A 17,250-nucleotide genomic window follows, 5' to 3' on the forward strand; every position below is an offset into this window, starting at 1 on the left:
CTATTTCTTGGTGGAGAGCTGAGCGTCCACCTCCTCCTCGGGCTTCAGCACGTGCCACTGGGCGATGGGTCTCCGCGGGTTAGCTAGCATGTCGGACCAGTGGCGCAGCTCCGTCCCCGAGCTGTTGAGGCCCACGAAGACTTTGCCGATGGCGTCGTTCTTGCCGATCTTGTCGTAGTCCAGGACGGTGATGACGATTTGCACTTTCTGTGGACGAAGGGAGGGGACGTGGAAGTTAAGCGATGTCGTAAAAGCAGCTAACTTTGACGCCATGATTTATTTTGATTTTATGGCTGAGGTGTTGTCAAAAAAATTCCCTTTTTTCCAACTTTCAATATCTGGCAGTTATTCAACCGTTGACGTCACAAACACGTGATTGTTAGCGGTTGTTCTGCGGAAGTTCCTGAGGGGCTAAAGACAAGGGTACGGGCGCAATTAAATCTATATTTCTCTGAATTGTCTAGTTATGGTAATGAGAACAAAGCCAAAGCTAAAGCCAATCAAATATCAATATAATTTGAAAAAAATTTCATATAGATCAGGGGTCTAAAAGCTTATAAATATATCAAAATATTCCATCATCAAATTTGCAATTTCAATATTGGTGACTAGTATTTCACAGTATTTAAAAATAAGTGTTTATAAGTGTTTTGACAGGAAATGAGGTAACTTCACAATAAATAAACATATGCACAATTAAATAAATCCTTCAGGATTATGTTGATTTTAAGTTAAGTTTAAGGTCTGAATCAAAACCTCTCAATTAAAACAATTATTTATTTGTTTTGCTTTAATCTTCAATCCTGGTTTTCTTATTATTTATTACCTTAGAAGTAAAATAAATCAATATCTATTGAATATATTCCAAATCCGGATTAAAACCAGTGAGATTGTGAAGCTCGACAATGAAAATGTAAAGATTATCGACAGAAATCGTGTCACGTTTGTGAATCTGCTGCAGATTTTAACAAAGTAAGGAGAAAAAAAAAGGTAAAATCAGCCTCAAAAATAGATTAATAAATCAAGTGTGTTTATTTTCCCATATAAAAGCAGAGCGAGGTGATATTGTGCGAGTAATTAATCTGTAATTGAAAAAGAAAAAGTCTTCTTCAGCCAGAGGCTTAACGACCTGAGTGTTTAAAGAGTCCATTAGTTTTAACATTGACAAAATAATAAATAAAACCTCTTGGAGGAGAATCATTTGTGTTTGACGTGACCTTTAAACGTGGTTTTTAAAGAGCGGCATTTTCTCAACGTCGTTCGATCACAGGTTCACGACTCGATCACTCTTCAAGTCTTCAGCTCTCGGTGATGAGATTAAAAGAAGAGAGAACGTGCTCTAATGTGCAGCTCTAAATAAACCTACGTTCGTCATGAGATCAACACACTTTGTGGACCCAAACCCGTAAAACCCACAGTTTGTGTATTTTTAAAAAAAATAATAATAATTCAAAGAATTATGATTTTAGCTACTGAATAAAAGACTCATCTTATAAAATATGCATCGACAACAGTCCACATCATCATGTTTAGAACATTTCTGACTGCAAACTAAATATTAAAACTCTCCTGCACCAAACCCCATAGAGAAAATCAGCGTTTTTAGCTCAAGGGGACACGGGATCTGTGTGATGTGACGTAAAAATCGCTGTTTTTCTCTATGGAGTTTGGTGCAGGGCAATAAAAGTGGTTTACGGAGAGACTTTTCCCAGTTGGAAAAGGTGGAGAATGCATCGTAAACATATTGTAGATTGAAGCAGGAGTAGATTTTTATGAAAAGGGCCTTTTGGTTAAACCTGATTTCTTTGTTTTATTGCACGGCCAAAAACTCACAAAAACCCTCAACTATCCTTGAAGATGTTTTACAGGACACAGGTAATAAACAAAGTGGATTGAATGACACGCATTTTCAAGCCCGAGTCTCATTTAAGCTCAAGTGCCTTTTTATTATTACACCGTTACGATGAAAAGCCTCTAAAATGATTATTTGGTCATCGAGCGCCCACTCATCAGTCGTTTTAAACAGTTTGTCTCCCGCGGTGAAAGCACCTGAAGAAAATCTAATTAATTACCCGGTAACAGTATTTGAGGGCGTTATAAATGAAAATGAAAATAAATAATAATAATAAGAAGAAAATCCTACCTGGATTTGTTCGAATGGGACCTCAAAGCTGAAGGACTCGTTGTAGTAAGGGTTCAGAGTGTTCTTCTTGATTGTCGTCTTCTTCTTCTTCAGCCTCTTGCCGTTCTGCATCAGGTGGATCTTTGCGTACGGATCTGCACACACGAGAATCAAGAAAAGGGTTTAAGAAAACCGGAAGAAAACACTTTTAGTAACAGCCAAAGTTTCTTTAAACTTCAGCTAACAGGTTATATTAAGACTTCTTATTTCAGTTTCAACATGATGACTTCATTCATTTCTAAAAAAATACACTTTATTTAAAGGTTTTTAGACCTTTGTTTCCACTTTTAAGGGTTTATAGAAGCTAAATGATTGTGGTCACTTGATGGCAGCATATACTTACACATATATAGTATATGTGTATAATACCTTTCTATTTGGATTGGAAAAAGAAAATGTTGAACCTAAAATGAGTTCAAATTAGCTTTAATTTAAGGTGTCACCAAAGTAATCTAGTACGTTTGTCAACCATTTTCTTTTTGAATACAGGAATTGTGATATATCTGCGATATCAGAGGGAATTTTTACATCACTATTCTCATTTTAATTCATAAAAACACATTTAAAAATGATGTCACTGTGTTATTTATGCAAGATCTGTGAGAAACAACAAGAATTAATTGTTCCCTATAGTCCAAAATGAAAGACAAACAATATAAATCTCTTTATTCTGTGACATAATCTACTGTGAATATGGAAAAATGTCGATTATAGCAGTTTTTAAACACTAAAGAAACAACCTCAGGGGTTAATTAATACCTTTAACTAAATAATTATGCCGTGGAGTTGTATATCTATCCATCACAGAGACGGAAAACAATCTTCACAGAATCCAGATGAAGCTTTATCTGGGTTTCTCAGTTGATCTCATGACACCAGGTGACATTTTTTAAATATAATTTACCTACATTGCGCGAGTAAAGCGAGAGCAGGTTAGCGTCCGACTAAAAACACAAAGAATGGTCCATGCAAATCTAAAAAAAAAAAAAAAAAAAGTCGATTTGCTTGTTTTCAGATGAAGGACGCACATGAAGAGGCAGAACGACAACAAAAGCGACAACAAGCTAACGCTGCCGTTTCACACGTACATTAAACGACCCGGGGGAAGCAAGCGTTTCCTCATTTGGGCCCAAACTGAAACGTATTCATCTTCGTTATAAAGTGACACAACACACACACACTCGTGTTTGGCGCCTCCTCTCAGCAGGAGAGTGATAATGGACACCCCCTCCATTAGCTGCCTGCTACCTTTTCACTCATCTCTCTGTCATTTACTTATTCTGCTGCTTTTTTCTCTCTGTATTCACGTCAGTCTGCACCCGCAAAAATAAAGATGACGAGTTTGTTCAGCGTTTGCCAGAAATCCTGTGATGTTTGTTTGTTTTTTTAATCATATAAGACTTAAAGGTCCAGTGTGTAACGCTGCGTTCACGCCGAAAAGCGATTTGTTGTGTCGCCACAAACGTGTGGTTGTGCGAGTTTCACCATTGTCACGCAAAAAGTAGCGCTGGAAGCGGCTCTCGTCCATACGGAGCTCCCGAATTTCAACTTCGAGTTAGCGTAATTATGCAACGGTTTGTGCTAAAGGACAAATTCCAATGGTTTCTGAAATTTGAGAACCTGCACTTCAAAGGCAAATTCGTAAAAGTTGCAAAATATGATGTGACATTGTAATTAAACGCGTCGCGAGATTGTAACAGTCCACTCCCGTTTGGCTGGTTTGTCCAAGATGGCCGCCTCCATAAAGCAAGGCCCTTGTCTGAAACACATATAAAAGATTAGTTTTTAAGGCTATGAAGAGCAAACTATTTTTTATTTTAAAGTAGGACATCACACACACTCTTAGTAATTGGGCTTCTACAAACACAAAGAACCACTGACAGCTCTTTTAACGTGTAAAATCACCACACTGAATGTTCAAATTGTGGCCCAATTTGTTTAAAAAGTCCAAATTCTCAAGCAGCTCATCTGTGATTTTAGACAGAAATATAAGAGAAACACATAAAAAAAAAACAGGCGTTTCCTTTCTCGCTGAAAGTGAAAATTGTCTCTGGAAGATTTGATGAAAAAAAAAAAAAACACTTTGGCATTTTCAACAAAACAGAATTAGAACAATCTTTTTTTTTTCACCTCCTGCCACTCTTTCAAACTGAACAAGAGTGCAATTCACGACATCTCACCAGAAACGAGGTGCAAATTAAGATTCACCACCAAATACCAGTAGGTATTTTGAGGAGTGGACTTGTGGAGTGGAGTACTTTCTCATCTTTGTTCACTCAAACTAAAATGGCTGGCATTCTGGTCAGCGAGTATCTATTGTCAAGTTCTTTTTTTTTTTTTTTTTTAAGTCTATAGATACAAACTCGAGTACGCAGTCAATTTTGTGGCCTTAAAGTAACACAAAAATAGTCCATTTAACACAAATTCTGATGAGGATCAAAGTTAATCAAATGGATAATTTCCTGAATTTCAAAAATTCATGAAAATTATTCCTAAAGAGGTTTGCAATTATTTTCAACTGATCCTAGTTCACGGCGATGCCGACTATTATGAAGGTAAATTTCAAGTCATTCCGAGATACTTTTTGTTTTTGAGAAGAAAGTCAGCTCACTGTCAAAGTGTATCAGGGAAAATGATCATTTCCTGATTTTCAAAAATTCATTAAAAATATTCCTTAAGAGGTTTGCAAATATTTTCAACTGATCCTAGTTCAGGGCGATGCCGACTATTACGATGGTAAATTTCAAGTCATTCTGAGATACTTTTTGTTTTTGAGAAGAAAGTCAGCTCACAGTCAAAGTGTATCAGGGCAAATGGATCATTTCCTGATTTTCAAAAATTCATGAAAAATATTCCTTAAGAGGTTTGCAAATATTTTCAACTGATCCTAGTTCAGGGCGATGCCGACTATTATGATGGTAAATTTCAAGTCATTCTGAGATACTTTTTGTTTTTGAGAAGAAAGTCAGCTCACAGTCAAAGTGTATCAGGGAAAATGATCATTTCCTGATTTTCAAAAATTCATGAAAAATATTCCTTAAGAGGTTTGCAAATATTTTCAACTGATCCTAGTTCAGGGCGATGCCGACTATTACGATGGTAAATTTCAAGTAATTCTGAGATACTTTTTGTTTTTGAGAAGAAAGTCAGCTCACTTTCAAAGTGCATCAGGGAAAATTGATCATTTTGTGATTTTGAAAAATTCATGAAAATTATTCCTTAAGCGGTTTGCAAATATTTTTAATGGATCCTTGTTCAGGGTAATGCCGACTATTATGATGGTAAATTTCAAGTCATTCCGAGATACTTTTTGTTTTTGAGAAGAAACTCAGGTCACTGTCAAAGTGAATCAGGGAAAATGATAATTTCCTGATTTTCAAAAATTCATTAAAAATATTCCTAAAGAGGTTTGCAATTATTTTTAACTGATTCTAGTTCAGGGTGATGCCGACTATTACGATGGTAAATTTCAAGTCATTCTGAGATACTTTTTGTTTTTGAGAAGAAAGTCAGCTCACTGTCAAAGTGTATCAGGGCAAATGGATCATTTCCTGATTTTCAAAAATTCATGAAAAATATTCCTTAAGAGGTTTGCAATTATTTTCAACTGATCCTAGTTCACGGCGATGCCGACTATTATGAAGGTAAATTTCAAGTCATTCCGAGATACTTTTTGTTTTTGAGAAGAAAGTCAGCTCACTGTCAAAGTGTATCAGTGAAAATGATCATTTCCTGATTTTCAAAAATTCATTAAAAATATTCCTTAAGAGGTTTGCAAATATTTTCAACTGATCCTAGTTCAGGGCGATGCCGACTATTACGATGGTAAATTTCAAGTCATTCTGAGATACTTTTTGTTTTTGAGAAGAAAGTCAGCTCACAGTCAAAGTGTATCAGGGCAAATGGATCATTTCCTGATTTTCAAAAATTCATGAAAAATATTCCTTAAGAGGTTTGCAAATATTTTCAACTGATCCTAGTTCAGGGCGATGCCGACTATTACGATGGTAAATTTCAAGTAATTCTGAGATACTTTTTGTTTTTGAGAAGAAAGTCAGCTCACTGTCAAAGTGTATCAGGGAAAATGATCATTTCCTGATTTTCAAAAATTCATGAAAAATATTCCTTAAGAGGTTTGCAAATATTTTCAACTGATCCTAGTTCAGGGCGATGCCGACTATTACGATGGTAAATTTCAAGTAATTCTGAGATACTTTTTGTTTTTGAGAAGAAAGTCAGCTCACTTTCAAAGTGCATCAGGGAAAATTGATCATTTTGTGATTTTGAAAAATTCATGAAAATTATTCCTTAAGCGGTTTGCAAATATTTTTAATGGATCCTTGTTCAGGGCAATGCCGACTATTATGATGGTAAATTTCAAGTCATTCCGAGATACTTTTTGTTTTTGAGAAGAAACTCAGGTCACTGTCAAAGTGAATCAGGGAAAATGATAATTTCCTGATTTTCAAAAATTCATTAAAAATATTCCTAAAGAGGTTTGCAATTATTTTTAACTGATTCTAGTTCAGGGCGATGCCGACTATTACGATGGTAAATTTCAAGTCATTCTGAGATACTTTTTGTTTTTGAGAAGAAAGTCAGCTCACAGTCAAAGTGTATCAGGGCAAATGGATCATTTCCTGATTTTCAAAAATTCATGAAAAATATTCCTTAAGAGGTTTGCAAATATTTTCAACTGATCCTAGTTCAGGGCGATGCCGACTATTACGATGGTAAATTTCAAGTCATTCTGAGATACTTTTTGTTTTTGAGAAGAAAGTCAGCTCACTTTCAAAGTGCATCAGGGAAAATTGATCATTTTGTGATTTTGAAAAATTCATGAAAATTATTCCTTAAGCGGTTTGCAAATATTTTCAACAGATCCTTGTTCAGGGCGATGCCGACTATTACGATGGTAAATTTCAAGTCATTCTGAGATACTTTTTGTTTTTGAGAAGAAAGTCAGCTCACAGTCAAAGTGTATCAGGGCAAATGGATCATTTCCTGATTTTCAAAAATTCATTAAAAATATTCCTTAAGAGGTTTGCAAATATTTTCAACAGATCCTTGTTCAGGGCGATGCCGACTATTACGATGGTAAATTTCAAGTCATTCTGAGATACTTTTTGTTTTTGAGAAGAAAGTCAGCTCACAGTCAAAGTGTATCAGGGCAAATGGATCATTTCCTGATTTTCAAAAATTCATGAAAAATATTCCTTAAGAGGTTTGCAAATATTTTCAACTGATCCGAGTTCAGGGCGATGCCGACTATTACGATGGTAAATTTCAAGTCATTCTGAGATACTTTTTGTTTTTGAGAAGAATGTCAGCTCACTGTCAAAGTGCATCAGGGCAAACGGACCATTTGCTGAATTTCAAAAATTCATTAAAATTATTCCTTAAGAGGTTTGCAAATATTTTAAACGGATCCTAGTTCAGGGCGATGCCGACTATTATGATGGTACATTTCAAGTAATTCCGAGATACTTTTTGTTTTTGAGAAGAAAGTCAGCTCACTGTCAAAGTGTATCAGGGCAAACGGACCATTTCGTGATTTTAAAAAATTCATTCAAATTATTCCTTAAGAGGATGTTTACAAAGCCTCATTTAGACTGGATTTATTTCACCTAACTTCTGTTATTAATGCGGTCAAAATCAATGCTAATAATGTTAGCCAGTGTACAGCCTGTTAAATGTCTGCTAATATTGTTAGCAAGTTACGCTTTAAATCAGAACATTTAATAATCACCAAAACTTTATGAAACAATATTAAAGCCTCTCACACTGTTAAACGCGCCTGAATAATCACAGCAGCTGAATGAGAATCTGTGAGATAACCTCTTTCTCTGGCTTTAAAAAAAAACAACAAAAAAAACACCTGTGGCGCCACATCACTGCCATCCAGACGCTCTTATCTTTCTGGGCAGCAGACGACAGTTGAGCATTATTGAGTTTCTGGAGGCTCGTTGTACCTCATATCCGGCCCATTTTACCGTCTCATCCCAGACGGATGTAATCTCTCCCTTTTTATGGATGAACGGCGAGCGGCGGGCGCTTCCTCACAAGGCCGTGTCCTCGCGTCTGAGTCCTGAATCCTGGTTCCGTGGTTTTTATGAGGCCACACTGTGTGGACGCACACGCTGGTGGATAAGTGATGAGCACTTCAATCAGCTGTGCAGTTAAGTGGAGCGACTAAAGCGCTCTAATTTTTTACAGTGGTTACTCAAGAGTTTGAGTGGTAACCTGGGAGGGAAAATGGCCATCAGTGACTCATTTTGAATTAATATAATATTTTATTATACTTTATGGACAGTGTATGGAGCTAAAAAAGCGGATTTTTCTTGACAAATGTCCGTTTCCTGCTTTACGAACAGTGAGATTAAGCGTTTTTGGCTGATTTTAGCCACCTAACAAAAAGCCTAACCTTCTAAAATGTACTTCTTCTACTTCTGGGGGACGTTACCGGCGGTTAACGGCCCAGTTTACATGCCGTGACACTGGAGTCCAGGCACCGTTTACCAGTTAGCTCCGTTAGCTCCTTTAGCGCCGGTTGGCGCGCCTACATACGAACTGTCGCGGTCTGTTTATTAAGCGAAAAGAGCGACGCTACAAATAACCAGCGTACCTGTGTACTGCGTATGTGTGCCTCTGTTTTTTGAAAGTTTAGCGTTACGTTAGAGCAGGGGTCACCAACCTTTTTGAGATGAGAGCTACCTTAAGGGTAAAAAATAATATGGAGGGCTACCACGTTAACATTTTTTTGTTTGTTTACCATTTAAATGATTAATATTATGCATTCAACTGCATACACATTCATTCCAGTGCTTACTCCTAGCGATTACCAGTTTTTATAAACAATATCAAAGATATTTTACTAAGCGATCATACGGATACATGCAAGTGAGGTGAAGTGAAGTGAGCCCGCGGGCACCGCATTGGCTGCCTGCGGGCTACCAGGTGCCCGCGGGCACCACGTTGGTGACCCCTGCGTTAGAGACTCATTTTAACAATCGGCTAACAGCCTAGCGCACGTCTTGTTTCCGGTCAATCGTCATGGAAACGGGTCATGCGTTAACGTGCGTTAGCGTCGACTGCCGTTAACGAGTTAACGTGCCTAGCGCTACTTATAAACCAACGTTTCGACAACCGCGCAGTCTCTCACACCAAAGTCCACGGGAAAATCAGCGATTTTAGCTGCTTAGGACACGGGACACTGCTCCTTTTTTAGCAAGTTTGAGTCACTGAGGTCCATCCAAACAAAAAGATTTTGGCACAGAAGTAATAAAATAACACTTACAAACTTACTGATATAGGTTTTAGTGGGTCAGATATTAGTGGGTCAACAGTGCGTTTCTGCGATGTAAAATCACTGATTTTCTCAATGGGGTTTGGCGCAGCAGTCGGAAAAAAAGGCTGTTTTTCAGTGAGAAAAAGTGGCAGAAGAGATTTTGAACTAAACGAGTCTCCGGTTGTGAGGGTGAAGGCAGAGTTGTGTCAAACCAGCGCCGATACAAGCCCGGGTTAAATATAGCCCGGTTGTCATTTCAGCTCCACTCGCGTCAATTTGGATTTGCCATGGTGGGTGCACCCAGTGGTGACTGTCGCTTTAGTTTTACACACTCGACTCTCACACACACACACACAAACGTGTTGACAGTGAAGTCTCACATTATCCCACGTGAACGTTAGATGATTGCGGTCTGAGAATGCTAATTATGTGGAAGGTTTCGGAAATCCTTCTTCCAATCCGTTCTTATTTGCTTTTAGCATTTATTATATAAAGCACAAATCGGGACAAACTAATCTAACCTGTTTATCATTTTAACGATTCCCTCAAAGCTCGTCGCTTTACAGACTCGGGGGGAAAGGAATAAAACAAATAACCCCCCGGCCCAGCAAACAGCAGCGAGCGAGGATTGATGGTGAGCTGGAGAATCAGGTCGAGTCAGTGTGGCTCCATTACGGCCGCCGACACACAGCCTGTGTGCTTTAATAACCTCCCTCAGTGTGGGTCATTACCTGGCTCTGTGCCGCAGCCTCGCAGCCTTCTGGGACTTCTTCGGCGGCACAAAGAGGGGCGGGACAACAACGACGACAAAAAAAAAAAAAAAACGCTACCTCGATAAGCCATTTAGCCTTTGACACACTTTAGAGTCTGACTCACATCATCACATACTGTACGGGGGGGAAAAAGCAGAGGATTCACTACGGTGGAAATACAGGAGACATGTTTAACCACCGCTGCACAACATTAAATGATTCATCTGTGGGGAGAGATGTTCACTGGAGGCTCTCAAACTGCAATGCATTAGCATAAATATCTCTTTTCGCACTTGATCATCAACGACAAAAAACATCAAATTTGGAAGATCGCTCTGTGTTTAAGATAAGGTAAGATATGATAAAATAAGCTAAATTAAGTTTAGCTAAGATGAGCTAAAATAAGCTAAGCTAAGATGAGTTAACAAAACCTAAAATAAGTTGGGCTAAACTGAGTAAAAAATAAGCTGTGATAAGTTAAGATGAGCTTAAATGAGCTAAATTAATTTTAGCTAAAATGAGCTAAAATAATCTAAGCTAAGATGAGTTAACACAAGCTCAGTTAAGTTGGGCTAAACTGAGTAAAAAATAAGCTGTGATAAGTCAAGATGAGCTTAAATGAGCCAAGACAAGCTAAAATAAAACAAGATATGCTAAGATAAGATGAGGTAAAATAAGCGAAGAGGAGCTAACATCGATAAGATAACAAAAAAAAGTTAAGTTAAGCTGAGATAAGATTAGATGAGCTAAGATACGATAAGATGGGGTAAAATAAGCTAAGCTGAGCAAACATAGGCTCAGTTAAGATGAGTGAAAATAAGCTGTGAAAAGTGAGATGATCTTAAATAAGATAAGATAAGGCAAGATGAGTTAAGATAAGATGAGCTAACAGACTTAGATAAGATAATATAAAAGGGCTACGTTAAACTAAATTAAGTTGAGCTAAATTAAGCTGAGAAAAGACAAGCTAAGTTAAGATGACGTATTAAATAAGCTAAGATGAGCTAAAATAAGCTAATATGACCTATAAAATAAGCAAAGATGAGCTAAAATAAGCTAAGATGAGCTAAAATAAGCTAAGATGAGCTATAAAATAAGCTAAGATGAGCTATAAAATAAGCTAAGATAAGCTAAAATAAGCTAAGATGAGCTAAAATGAGCTAAAATAAGCTAAGATAAGCTAAAATAAGATAAGATGAGCTAAAATAAGCTAAGATGACCTATAAAATAGGTTAAGATGAGCTATAAAATAAGCTAAGATAAGCTAAAATAAGCTAAGATGAGCTAAAATAAGCTAAGATAAGCTAAAATAAGATAAGATGAGCTAAAGTAAGCTAAGATGACCTATAAAATAAGCTAAGATGAGCTAAAATGAGCTAAAATAAGCTAAGATAAGCTAAAATAAGCTAAAATGACCTATAAAATAAGCTAAGATAAGCTAAAATAAGATAAGATAAGCTACGTTAGAGTAGCTAATTAATAAGCTCAGGTGAGCTAAGATAAGACAGGACATGATGAGGTGTGTCTGTGGATGAGAATTCGTTGTAAAGAACAGCAACCTCTGATGTTTGATTTTGCTTCGCTGAGAAAAAGCTCCATCAGTTTAGCTACGATTCACTCACGCAACATGAACACATGATAAACACAGTGAGTCTGACCCGGGGTCACACACACACATACAGAGGTGACACAAATCCAAGTTTGAAAACTTAAAGTCGATGAGATTACCGTGTCCACACAGTCGTGACGTGAGTCAGCGCGGACGTTTAACGGAACTATACGTTTACATTACCGAGGAGTTCTCCACGGTGGAAAGAGGAGTAACTTTGCCCGTAATGAGGCTGGGATTATTTTGAGACGACAGCTAAAGAGCATGGTGCTCATTACACCGCCCGAGTTCAGCCGCAGCTACACACACACACACACAAAAAACACGAAAAAAATGTACAAATATCGCATTAACGGCACGTTTTTGAACACCGAGGTCGATTTAGAGCGACGTTTCACGAGGAGCCAATCAAAAGAATTATTTCTGATTATACATTGGTTAATGATAATTCCACCATCTTCCTCCACTAGCCATAATTAGTCGCGGTAAACAGGATGACAATTGAGGAGAAGGCCGACGCCAAGGCCATCAATTACTTGTCCACCTCCTTAAGCTCCGGCTGAGCCGCCTTGTAGATGGAGGATAATGATTGTTATTAGAGACCTGCCCATTATTTCATCTGTCTGCACTTTTAGGTGCAGTTTGCGTCCCGAGTCTTCTCGGAGCAGGAGCGCTGAACACCAACGTCGCCGCCGCCACCGCCACAAATCAGAACTCCGGCTGTAATTTGGAGTATATTCTGGTTTGCGTGTAATTAGAAAACGTGCACCGTGTTATTACGCCGCGCTGATAATTCACCCTGGAAACCCCCGCGCGGATAAAACACACGCTTACATTAAAGGTGACGTTACAGGAACGCCGTGTCAAGCTGTCGCTGTTATTTCCCCCCCCCGTCCCTACCGTCCTCTTTCCTCGGTCGGAAAAAAACTTCGGTGAACGCAAACTTGTGAAAGCGATGAGGAATAAGCTGTGCGAGGTTTACCGTGCGACTGTGGATGTTTTTAAGGCTGAAGAGGAAGTAAGTGGACGCAGGTGTGAGCGGTGACTGCAGGAGAGAGAAGAGACGACGAGAGCGGTCAGATTATCAGCCGCCTGTGTTTGTCTGCAGGTTACCATGAAAAATTCAAATCAAAGATTTAAATAAACACTGTATAATAAAAGGTAACTCTTAAAAAATGCTTTTAAAACCACTCGGTATGAATAAAAATTGTGGATTGTAAACCAACTATTATGAGATTTTATTCATTTAGTCTCAAATACTACATAGTTAATGATTTATTTAAGTGGATTTTATTCTTAATCCTTAAATAAAGTTTGTGTTAAATACAGAACTCTGACAATCTGACACTTTTTAAACATTATTTAATACCTTTTCATTAAATTTAATACTTTCAGGGTCCAAACAAAACCTTTTAATTAAGATTTATGTGTAGATGTTCTAAATAACATGTACAAAATGAAGTAGTCATTCATTTACCAAACATTTCTGGGGCAAATGCATTTGTTTACCAGTTCAGAATGATATCAGGTGTTACAGATATGGCTTTAGAATTATATTTAGAAATATTTACTTTTAAAACTGTAGTAAAACCACAACAGTTTGGCTTTAAAGGACATAAAAAGTAATATTTTTTTTAGTTTTTTAAGTGATTATACACACTTTTCTTTATTTTTATGCAATTTCCTTAATGTTACAGACTTTTATTCATACGGGTAAATAAGTGTGTTGTTGATGCTACATCAGAGCATCTATATTTATCTCTTGAAAGACGTCACTGGCAAAATGCAAATGTCACATATGTGCGTTTCCTTCTCCCCGTCAAAGTAAAACGTCAACAATTCTGTTCGAATCCAATTTTCCCCCTCATTGTTTACATTTGATTTGCCGTATTTGTGCTCCTGCGAGCGCACAAGCGCACCAGTGGCTTCTCCAGTGATGTTTTTTGAAGCCGTTTGTGACGCGTTACAGTCGTTAGTGGCAGCGTGTGCATCTTTCACACAACATTAGCTCCGAACCCTGCGGTTTCTTTAGGATCTGACATTTGAAAAAGACTCAAACTGCCCTTTTTCTTCTTTGATAAATGGTATAATCCTCAACAGTGTCAGTGTTTGGAGGGGGGGTTGTAAGGAAAAACAAAATTCTCCTCACCTGACAGGCCTCCCACGTCCATTTTCTTCAGGTTCTTGGCCTCCAGGATGACCACGGTCAGTTTCCCAGCTGTGGGCACGTATCGCAGCGAGAAGCAGATGTCGCCCAGTTTCTCTTGCTGCCGGAGAAGAAACAGAACAGAAGAGAGAGGACGGACGGGTTTAAAACAGCACCTGCTAAAAAAAATCCACATTTACCGCCTCGCAGATGCTCGGTGCTCCATGAGAGGAGAAATACTAAAGTCCCCCTTCAAAGGACACTGGAAATTGTTCAGTCAACCAAATCTGAAAACCATGATTGCCTTTCAGTTCTTGACATATGTGTGTGTGTGTGTGTTTGTTTATTTGCTTCTGCTCCACACAACACAACAACAAAAAAACAGGGCAAGTGGAAATAGATGAGGTGAAGAAGTGAAGTGAAAAAGCACAGGAAGACGTTTTGAAACGACCGCACTGTGAGACGCATTATTTTAGCTGCCAGGCTTTTAACTCATTAAACTAATTAAAACTGTTTTAGCCTCTTTTACACTATTTTACAAAGGCAGATACTTTCAGCAAAATGTGCTTTTCTCGTGGTTTTTGGGGAAACTTCATCACTCTGAAAACAAGTGGTGACTCCAGATTCAGCAGTTAAATCAATAATAATATGATCTATAACAAGAATTTACAGAAAATATTAATCATTAAACCCATCTTTGAATGCAACATTCCTGGAATTTATATTTTAAAAGTACGCAACTTGCCCGTTTCCTTCCTTTCACCCCAACCGGCCTAGGCAGATGCTGCACATCTTTGAGTCTGGTTCTACAGGAGGTTTCTTCCAGTTAAAATGAACTATACATATACATTTTGATTTAAAGGTGCATTATGTAATAAATCTAAAGCAACTGGCCATAAAATCCTCCTAATATGTCACAGAGACTCAGGAATAATGTTCATATAACAAACTGAACTCACCAACAACAACAGTACAGACAAAATATTTGCAAAAAAAAAAATGTTTTTCAGACTGCAAATCATGTTTATGTTTTGAAATCATGTTTTGGCATGTGGCGCCACCTACCGCCGTCTACCAATCATTGCAGTCAGTAGAGTCTCAGCTGCTGAGCAACCACGGGTTGCCAGTTACGTCAGAAAACAAAACCTAAAAGACCGTACAATTTTTAAAGGTTTATCAGCCACAAAAAGTCATATCGAGCTAGTAGCTGAAAAGTAGCATGAAGTTACTTCTGTAGATTCAGTTAAGGTCGTCACAGCTAGTGTACGTTGACGCCACATTTGTATCGTCGTATCAAACCTAATTTGATTCATTAAGACAACGTCCACCTGCAGAGACAGAACATCTGCGTCGCCCAATTATAGATCTTTGACGACATGAACGTCCATGACATCTCTGCACTCAGGAAGTCGTAACCGGATTACCGTCGACGTACGTACAGGAATTAATAAAAACGGAGGGAGATCAGATTTGAGAGATTTTGCACACGCACACGCGTTTGTTTGTTTTTTTTTTTGCTCTAATTGTACACCCACGACTGTGTCTGTCCACAAGCTGTCGCCGGGCGCTCGTCATCGTGTCAGCCAGCTGTCCGCCGTCCTGTGGCTCTAATGGACAAATTAATTCAAAACACAGGAAAGCTAAATTATCAATCAGGTTTAATTGAATTTGGATTCAAGTGGCTGGAAATACGGCAAACGGGGAGCGCTAATGACGCAGCTGCTGCTACTTTAACCAACATTTACGCCGTATGCTACAAAAACATGGCTTTCTTACGGGAACTCGCAGCATATTGGACAATGATTTATGGATTTAGACTCAGAACAAGAGCACTCAGAGAGCATCGGAGGTTTGACGGGGGTTAAAACACAAGGCCTGGCTCTTTCCAATGTCTAAGAATACAACGGCCAACCAAAATGTTGAACTTTTCCTTTAACCCCAAGACTTAATTGCAATAAATAGTCATTTAATGCAGTCATTTACACAGAAATGACCCTAGATTTACATTTTCCATTCTTATATTAATTACAGAAATGCCATAAATATAAGCAATATAGTCAGAAATGTTATATTGCATGCAATTTCTTTCCATTGTGAGTGAGGTCGCATTAGTTTATCATCTTTTTAAAGTATGGACCCATTTAAAAAGTTTAGGAAACACTGGTTTAATAGATCCTGCATAAATGTTTCGTTCCTTTTAATCCTTTGAAATCTCACCTTTTTAATCCTGATGCTGTCAGATTGTACAACGCTGCTTTTACATTGGTAATTTGTCTTATTTTCTATTATTATACACTGTTCTGCCTCCTTTAAACCTTTTGTTTCTGCAAACTCTTGTTATTTTAAATGTTTGATATAAAAAAAACATGACTTGACCAAGAGGTAACCGGTCGTGACGTCCCCCCCGAACCCTCCAAAATCGCTATTTGACCCGTGGACAAATGGACTTTAAATGGCAAATTTGTCAGGTGTAATGTTAAGCTAATGGGGCAGAAACAACGGAGTTGTCACTTCCGTACATTCACATTTCCACATGCGTTGCCGCACACTGACTATAACATTTAAATAATAGCTTTATGTTAATTATAACATACCATAATTACACTCACAGAACGGCCCGCGCGATATTATTCGGCATACATTCAGCAGCCGTGTGAAGCATCGTGACGCCCTTCAACTCAAACAACAGCACTCGCCGTTCACCACTGTTATAATTAACCTTTAAATCAAACCAAAAAAAGGAAAAAGAAAAAACAAGGTTCCCCTGGCAACATGTGCTATATGCCATGACATTTACCATGAAAATTGAATCTCCTGAACTGCTGCCTGGAAAGTCACACTTGTGTTAATTGAAGGGGAAGTGTGGACATCTGATTAAGTGACATTTCCAGGAGAGATGGATTACATCGGCCACGGCCGGCGCCGCGTCTGCGTCAGACCAGCGACGCTTTGCTGAGCACAACAAAAATACATATAAATACAGTTTATTTGAAAACAGCAGCTGCTAGAGTTTCACAACGTCACACTCAGGTGTACAGTTTATACATTTCTCAAGATATTTACTATTTTTTATTTAGTTTTTTTGTTGTGCACCAAAAATGGCACAACAAATCCCCTATGTTTAAAATCTACTGTGCAATAAAACTGATTTTGAATCCAAATAACAGCAATATCTCTGAATGAAAATTGAGTTATAGCTCACTAAATGGTACTAATGAGTCATTATTTGTGTGTTGTTGACATGTGGAGGTCAAATCTGTCGATAACTTTACA

The 17,250-nt window shown here is 38.0% G+C and overlaps 1 protein-coding gene across 1 annotated transcript in view; it reads right to left on the reverse strand.

Moving 5' to 3' along the window:
- Positions 1 to 17,250, reverse strand: part of LOC310942012 (synaptotagmin-1-like) — a gene marked incomplete at both ends in the record, with an annotated part of 40,961 nt that continues 23,711 nt past the window's right edge. Inside the window, 3 exons of the mRNA XM_083907281.1 lie at positions 1 to 207; positions 2,144 to 2,277; positions 13,981 to 14,098. Of these exons, the coding sequence (XP_083763407.1) occupies positions 1 to 207; positions 2,144 to 2,277; positions 13,981 to 14,098 (459 nt within the window). The remainder of the gene's footprint in view (positions 208 to 2,143; positions 2,278 to 13,980; positions 14,099 to 17,250) is intronic.

The sequence above is a fragment of the Microchirus variegatus genome, assembly GCF_963457635.1.
Source record: "Microchirus variegatus genome assembly, chromosome: 20".
NCBI classification, from domain to species: domain Eukaryota; kingdom Metazoa; phylum Chordata; class Actinopteri; order Pleuronectiformes; family Soleidae; genus Microchirus; species Microchirus variegatus.